The sequence below is a fragment of the Alexandromys fortis genome, unplaced genomic scaffold (genome assembly GCF_014885135.2).
Source record: "Alexandromys fortis isolate MF-2015 unplaced genomic scaffold, M_Fortis_MF-2015_v1.1 scaffold_75, whole genome shotgun sequence".
NCBI classification, from domain to species: Eukaryota; Metazoa; Chordata; class Mammalia; order Rodentia; family Cricetidae; genus Alexandromys; species Alexandromys fortis.
Genome location: NW_026067956.1, coordinates 1,241,834 through 1,249,479, shown reverse-complemented (window position 1 = coordinate 1,249,479; position 7,646 = coordinate 1,241,834). Strand labels below are relative to the sequence as shown.

The 7,646-nt window shown below is 44.4% G+C and overlaps 1 protein-coding gene across 1 annotated transcript in view; it reads left to right on the top strand.

Annotated features, from left to right (window-relative positions):
• The window catches only part of Fbxo16 (F-box protein 16), a 47,753-nt gene that overhangs the window by 14,283 nt on the left and 25,824 nt on the right, over window positions 1–7,646 (top strand). The window contains exons 4-5 of the mRNA XM_050152371.1: window positions 5,522–5,728; window positions 6,886–7,050. Of these exons, the coding sequence (XP_050008328.1) occupies window positions 5,522–5,728; window positions 6,886–7,050 (372 nt within the window). The remainder of the gene's footprint in view (window positions 1–5,521; window positions 5,729–6,885; window positions 7,051–7,646) is intronic.

Below are 7,646 nucleotides of genomic sequence, written 5' to 3'. Positions count from 1 at the left end.
AGATAGATAGATAGATAGATAGATAGATAGATAGATAGATAGATGGTAGAAGAGATAGATTGATGATAGAAGAGATAGATAGATAGATAGATAGATAGATAGATAGATAGATAGATAATAAAAGTAAAGTATGCCTGTTTCTGCACCATGGGATATTGTTGGTGGAGACTGCTTATTTGTTGCCTGGCCACTCAGACCCTAAAAATCACACAGAAAACCGATTCGTTGAAATACTGGTTGGGCAATAGCTTAAGCGTATTTCTAGCTAGCTCTTATATCTTAAATTAACCCATTTCTATTAATCTGTGTATTGCCACGTGGTTGTGGCCTACCAGTAAGGTTCTGTCTGGTGTCCAGCATCTGTCTCCTGTGGTGGCTACATGCCTTCTCATTGACTCTGCCTATTCTCTCTCTACATCTATTTGCTTGGAATTCCCGCCTTGCTCTATTCTGTGCTGCAATAGGCCCAGAGGGGAATCCCACATCAGTATCTTATCTGTTTTGGTTTATTCAAGCTGCTGTAATGAAAACCATAGGCCAAGTGGCCATTTATTTATTTTTCTTAGTTCTGGGATTTGGAAAGTCTCAAGATCAAGGTGCTGGTGATGGGTCTGTTGAAAGCCCTCTTATGCAGCCATCTTGCTGTCTCCTGAAAGGGCAGGAAGGGGGGAAAGAATCCTCTGGGATCCGTTTTGATCCACCTAGCAAAGGTCCCACCTACTACCCTCACTTCTGCAGCTTAGAAGTTCATGTTTGTTTAAATTTTTATTTAGATTTATTTTATGTGTACAGGTGTTTTGCCTGCATGTGTTTATGTGCACCATGTGGGTGCCTGATGCCCATGGAGGTGTGTATGCCTTTAATCCCAGTACTCAGTGAGGCAGAGGCAAGAGGATCTCTGAGTTTGCGACCAGCCTGGTCTACAGAGTGAGTTCCGGGACAGCCAGGGTTACACACAGAGAAACCTTGTCTTGAAAAACCAATAGACAGGCAGACAGACAGACAGTAAATATTTCAACGTGTGAATGTTTCAGGACACAGACACTCTATCTGCAATGTTGTCTTGGTGCCATGTGTACCTAAGGCAGTGCCAGCTCCTTCCTGAGAAGCATGACTGATAATTTCCATTTAGAGTCTCCCTGGAAAACACAACTCATCCATCATGTTAACAGACATAATTTAATCAAAAGCATTGGTGAGCGGATATTGAAGAAAAGACTCAGGAAGGGATTGATGAGGGTCGGTGGAGAACTGAGCTAATGCCAGCCTTACTCGCCCCAGCCCGGCAGGGGACCCACACTCCTGAGGGGGAACAGCAGGCATCCCAGCCAGATGGTTCTTATATATCCAAGGAAGCCTGATGATTCAAAGTCATCTGGAGAAAAGCTGGAATGAGAAATCAGGGTTAAGAGTCAGGGGGGAGCTGACAGAAGCAGCGGGCGAACAGAAAGGAGCATGTCTCTTCTTCTTCAGTTTCCCCCTAGTGCCTCCCTCTTCACGGGCAGCATTCAGCACAGAGCTAGCTGTCAGCAGAGAAATATGGCTATTGTGTTCCAGCCTCCTGGAACCACAGAACTAGTGATGTGGGTTTGGGTCTGAGGTGATGTCTATAACCGGTGCAGTTCATCCACGGGGCCCCCAGCATCCGGGCAGCAGGTGCACTATCCTGTGTATACTTGAACTTCCGCATGAGAACACTAACAACTTCGTGCTTCTGCCTAACAAGCTACAGCTACCCTTTATCATCAGAGAGGACTTTCTCATCTGTTCCTCTAACGAGGAGACAGAGTCCCAAAGGTCATTATCCATTACTGAATAATGTCAAGTTATGTGTTTCTGGGCAACAAATTACTTGTTGAATTACTCTACAGTCGCAACTAAACATTTTCTGCTACTCAAGAGAATTGAAAACATATGCTCATACAAAAACTTGCACATGATTGTTTATAGCAACGATATTCAAAATAGTCAAAAGCACAGATAATCCAAATATCCATCCACAGGTAAATGGATAAACAAAACATGCTGTGTTCATATGATGGGGTGTTATTCAGCCGTAAAAGGGAAGTATTTCTGATACATACTATATATCATGGATGAGCTTTGAAGGCACTGTGTGCTAAGTGAAATAAGCCAGTTTCAAAGACAAACATTGTACAACTCCACTTTATATGAGGAACTTAAAATGGGCAAATTCATAAAGATAGAAAATAGAACAGAGGCGACTAGGGGTTGGGGAGCTAGTATTTGATAGGCGTAGACTCTTGGTTTGAGAAAGTTCTGGAGATAGGTGGTAGTGGTGGTTGCACTATAATGTGAAATTATTTAATGCCACTGTACACTTAAAAGCCTGTATTCCTAGCACTTGGGAAGCAGAGGTGGGAGAATCTATTCAAGAACAGCCTCAGGCTATATACCAGGTTCAAGGTCAGCCTGGGCTCCTGAGACCCTGTTTTCATAAATCAATCTTCTACTCGCCCCCCCCAAAACAGTTTAAAATAGAATAAAAAGTGTAAACAGAGGTTTCTCTGTCCTGTAGCCACTTCCAAATAATTACTCAGAGGCTTATATTAATTATTAATGTTTGACCAGTAGCTCAGGCTTATTACTAGCTAACTCTTACATTTAAATTAACCCATATTTTTTCTATATTTTTCCATATGGGCCAAGGCAGAGCCAGGATCCCCAGAGCCAGGTGGCTAGCAAGATAATCCTGTGAGCGCTGGATCTGGCTGAGACCCTCACTTGATGTCTCCAGTGATAGGTGGTGATTCCCAGCATCAGTGACACACACACACACACACACACACACTCCACAAGCTGGGGGAAGCCTCCCAAATCACCTCCCTGTCCTTGCCATTCATTGTGAGATTGGTAAACTCCAACAGCTCAAGCTACAGCAACTCTGAAAATAGCATGCTCACAGTTACTAAGAATACCCCACAGAACTGCATCCTTCAGGAGTGAACCCCGATACCGTGTGACAGTAGAATAAGAGAACTCTAATGGCTCCCAGCCTTACATCCTCATCCCTTCCTTTTATGCTTTGTATTTTACTGAAGAGTTGATGCAAAAAATAAGGAAGGTTGCTAAATTCCTGCCCAGTGAACTCTGCGTGGATTAGTTACTTCTTAGTTTATTCTAACACCTTCTAAACTCCAAAGGGATTTTTTTCCCCTGCTGCTCAGTATTCTGAGTCACCACCCCCACCTTGACTTGGTAGGGTTTCAAGGAATGCAAATTCATTTTCTATTAGCTAAAACAAACACAATTAGAAAGGAAAATCCCTGAGGCAAAAAACACCTATCCGAGCCAAATGTAAATTATCCTGGACTTTCTGGATCAGCGAAACAAATGAAGAGTCCATGTAATTATCTTTTTAATCTCCAGGGAGAGTGTTTCAGTGTTTTCCTTTATAGGTTTTTATGATCCTAATGTTCTTTTATATTCATTTTAATTCACACTATAATGTGAGTTCGTTCTCTTCTGTGGCACTAAGGAAATCAGGGGAGCTTACCTTGACTGATTCATGTCAAAGCACAGAAATGACAGCTTGATGCTTCTGAAGTGTTTTGCACATAGATTTATCTCTTGTATGTAGATTTAACCACTTACTTATTGCTTTTAAGATCTCCATGGCATTTTAGAATAATAGGTGTCACTTATACAATGTAAACACACACATACACATGCATATATACATATATGTAAACCTCACTATAGTATATAATCCTCACAATGTCCCTACAGTGTAGCTATAATGACCCTCAATGTATAAATGAGGACATTTTGAACATTACAAACAGTAGAAAACTGAAAGTGAGACACTGAGTATTCTATCCTGTCAAATAATCCAAACTCAGAACGGATAAACAGACTTTACATGAGGTAAACTGTAATCCAGGAGAGTTTCTAATAACTCTGAATCAGTGTCCGGAGGGAAGCTGAGGAAGTGGAACTTTTACAGACAAATTCTGAAGTCATCACAAGGTGATTTAAATTGTTGAAAGAAAGGCTCCTTTTGAAGTTGGAAAAGAAGACGGGGGGGGGGGGCAGAGGGGCACACCCTACAGGCGCATTTCTCACATCTGTACCCCAACAAAAATGAATCGGCACACATACTGTGAAGGCGAATTTTAACGTCAGCTTGCCACAACCTAGACTCGTTTGAGAAGGGAATCTCAGCTGAAGAGCTATCTCAGCTAGACTGACCTGTGGGTGTGTCTGTGGGCATTGTCTTGTAGGTAAGACCATCTCCTGAACAGGAGCTTCTCAACTGTATCAGACAGGAGAAAGCTGGCTAAGAGCCATCGAGGGTCACTCATCTCTCTCTGCTCTTCATACACACGTTTACTTGCTGCTTCCTAGTGTCATGTCATGTGTGCGATGACAAAACACCTCAACAAGAAAGCAATCATGGGAGGAAGGGTTCATCTTAGTCCACAGTTCTGGTTATCGTCCACCATAGCAGGGACATCAGTGCAGTAATTTAAAACAGCTAGTCACATCTACCGTCAAGAGCAGAGAAAGGTAAGTGCATACGTGCATACATGCTCGGCTTTCTCTCAGCACTTAGATTGCACAGGCTCCCCTGCCGAGGGAATGGTGCCTCCCACTATAGGCTGTGTCGGGGTCCGACGCCCCAACATCAACTACTTTTCCCTCTCTGGATCGGCATGGAGGTGTGGGAAAAATTGAGACACAGTTCATACAGCAATATCGGAAGGGAGTCTCAGGCTTCATTCATTCTTGAGGATCACCCGTGTTTATTATTTAAGCACCTTTTATTCCCCAAGGTAAACCAAGGTGGAAGCTCCTTAATATTATCTTTGTGGGGGAGGGGAGGGAGGAGTGGGACTGCGGTCACGTCCCCAACTCACTAGCTTGGAATTTACACCTCTTCCCAGGCGATCTACATAATAACAAAAGAGAAGGAGCGGTACGTCCTGAGCCTGTTGTTAGGTAGCGGCAGCCTGTCTAGAGGGATTGCTTTGGATACCAACTATGGCCCGAGAACTTGGCTGTCACACCGTGCAGAAAATATGGGCCTACACATCAATTAACATAATCAAGACACTCCCCCAGGGACATACCCAAATGCCAACCTGGTCTAGACAATCCCTCACTGAGATACTCCCCCAGGGATATGGTCAAATGCCAACTTGGTCTAGATAATCCCTCAGGAGACATTGTACCAGGGACATACCCAAATGCCAACCTGGTCTAGACAACCCCTCCGTGAGACTCTCTTCAAGTGGTTCTAGATTGTGTCAAGTTGACTATTACATATACACTGAAGGTCTGGGCCAGATGCATTCTGTCCAGTCCATGTGGTCTGGTCACATACATGGAAATGCGAGAAAGGATAAGTCCGTGGTGAAATGTGGAATTTACCAAACTGGTATAGCAACAAACGCATGCTGTGCGCTAGCAAGTCATTTACTAAACTCACTTTCTGTGCTGGTCTCTTCCTCACGCTTGATCAGAATACCCATGGGACTCTCTTACTCTGTTTCCTCAGTTTGACAAATGGACAGACTCTCAAAGGAGAAGAATCCTTACAGGCCTTCTAGAGCGCTGCTCCCTGGCCCAGCAGAAGTTCTGCTGTCGAAAGCTGCAGGAAAGAATTCCAGCGGAGGCCCTGGATTTTACTACCAAGCTGCCAAGGGTGTTATCCGTCTATATCTTTTCCTTCTTGGACCCCCGGAGCCTTTGCCGTTGTGCACAGGTAAAGGCAATGGAATGGCATATGGCATTTTGTTGGGACAGCCTTAGGAAACCCTGAGGGTGGAATAACCTAAAGATGAACCTTCACATGCATGGGCATAAAGACGAAGTGATGGGTTTTATTCTGCGAAGTTTGAATGAATGGCTGTTGACCTTGTTTTTTTATATTTAACTCTGTAGACTTAGAGGGTGTGTGTGCGTGCGTGCGTGTGTGTGTGTGTATGTGTGTGTGTGTGTGTGTGTGTAAGACACCAGGAGTGTCAGATGACAAAACTGCTAGCAATTATACTCATATACGTGGTTCCTCAGCCCTCAGCAGAACGGCATTGCCACCTAGCACACAGCTACAATAACAAGTCAGGCTGTGCAGTGCAAGGTGCCTTGTACACAGCTGTAATAACATGCCAGATTGTGCAGTGCAGCTCACCTGAAGATAGAAAAGCACAAGAGAGGGCCTTTGTGAGATGTCTGCTAAGAGAACAAGAGTGACGGGTATCTAAGCTAAGCTGCATAGCTGTGAACTCAGCACTGGGAAAGCTAAGGCAGGAGAACCGTTGTGAGTTCAGGGCTCTCCTGGGCTACAGAGTGAACCCTTTCCCAAAAGCAAAATAAAACAGAAAGAAAGATAAGTAGAACGGAATGTGCCAGTGTACCCTCAGAGGGCTTAGGGAAAAAAAGAAGCCAGTATTTCTTACAAGTATTCTTTACTGTGTGAAACTGAGGTTAAGGGGCAGGAGAGATGGCTTAGCGGTTAAGAGCACTTGCTGCTCTTGCAGAAGATCCAGGTTCAGTTCCCAGCTCCCACATGGCAGCTCACAACTTGTCTATAATTCCAGTCCCAGGGCCCTGACTCCTCTTCTGGATTGCATGCCTATACGTACACACAGGCAAATTCTGCTACATTTAAAGTAAAAATAAATGTTTAAAAAATACTAAAAAAAAATTAAATAAACCTGAGTTAAATTGAGATAAAACCCTGTAGAGCAGGCGTGGTGGGGCATACCTGTAATTCCAGAACACCGCAGGAGAATCAGAAGTGTTTCATTACCGAGCTATGCCTCCGAGGCAAATGACAGCAGTTCTCTGGGGTCCCTCAGCGCAGCTCAGCACTAGAGGAAACGAGGCCGTGAACCTGACAAGGCTGCTTTGTTTTCCCAGGTGAGCTGGTACTGGAAGAGCCTGGCTGAGCTGGACCAGCTCTGGATGCTCAAGTGCCTGCGCTTTAACTGGTACATCAACTTCTCCCCGACGCCGTTTGAGCAGGGCTTCTGGAAAAAGCACTACATTCACATGGTGAGAGAACTTCACGTCACCAAACCCAAGGCAAGTTTGAGACGGAAAGCGATAGCAAATTCTAGAACTCGTGAGTCAAAGATCCATCTTGAATGTAGGAAAGGGAATGGGTCAAAGGACACCCCCGAGACTCCGAACGTCTCGTCTGAAGCTTCATAGACCTTCTCAGGATATTCGTGTTACAGAGAGGTCTCACCTGCTGCCCTCCAACCGCAGCTACCTGCAGAGTTCAGGCCTGGGGCTGGGGAGTGTGTGCTCCTCTCTGATTCCTCGCCCTGATTTATGTGCCAGATAGTTCTGATGTGGGAATTCTGCATTATATTCAGTAATTATCAGCATGGGCCATTAGAAATTACAAATTGATATTTGTTATGATTCTATAAGATGAGCTGAAGTTTGTTGGTTGGTCAGTCAGTGGGCTGATTAGCTCATTGTTTGAGACAGCATCTTCTTATGTGGCCTAGGCTGGCTTTGATCTCAAGAGCCTCCTGCCTCAGAATTAGGGATGCTGTTACTATAGATATGTGCCAGAATGCATGAGCGTTTATTTATTAGCTGACACCCAAGGTTTAACTCCGTCCTCCATAATCATGTTCACACATGTATTCACACACATGTGAGTGCAC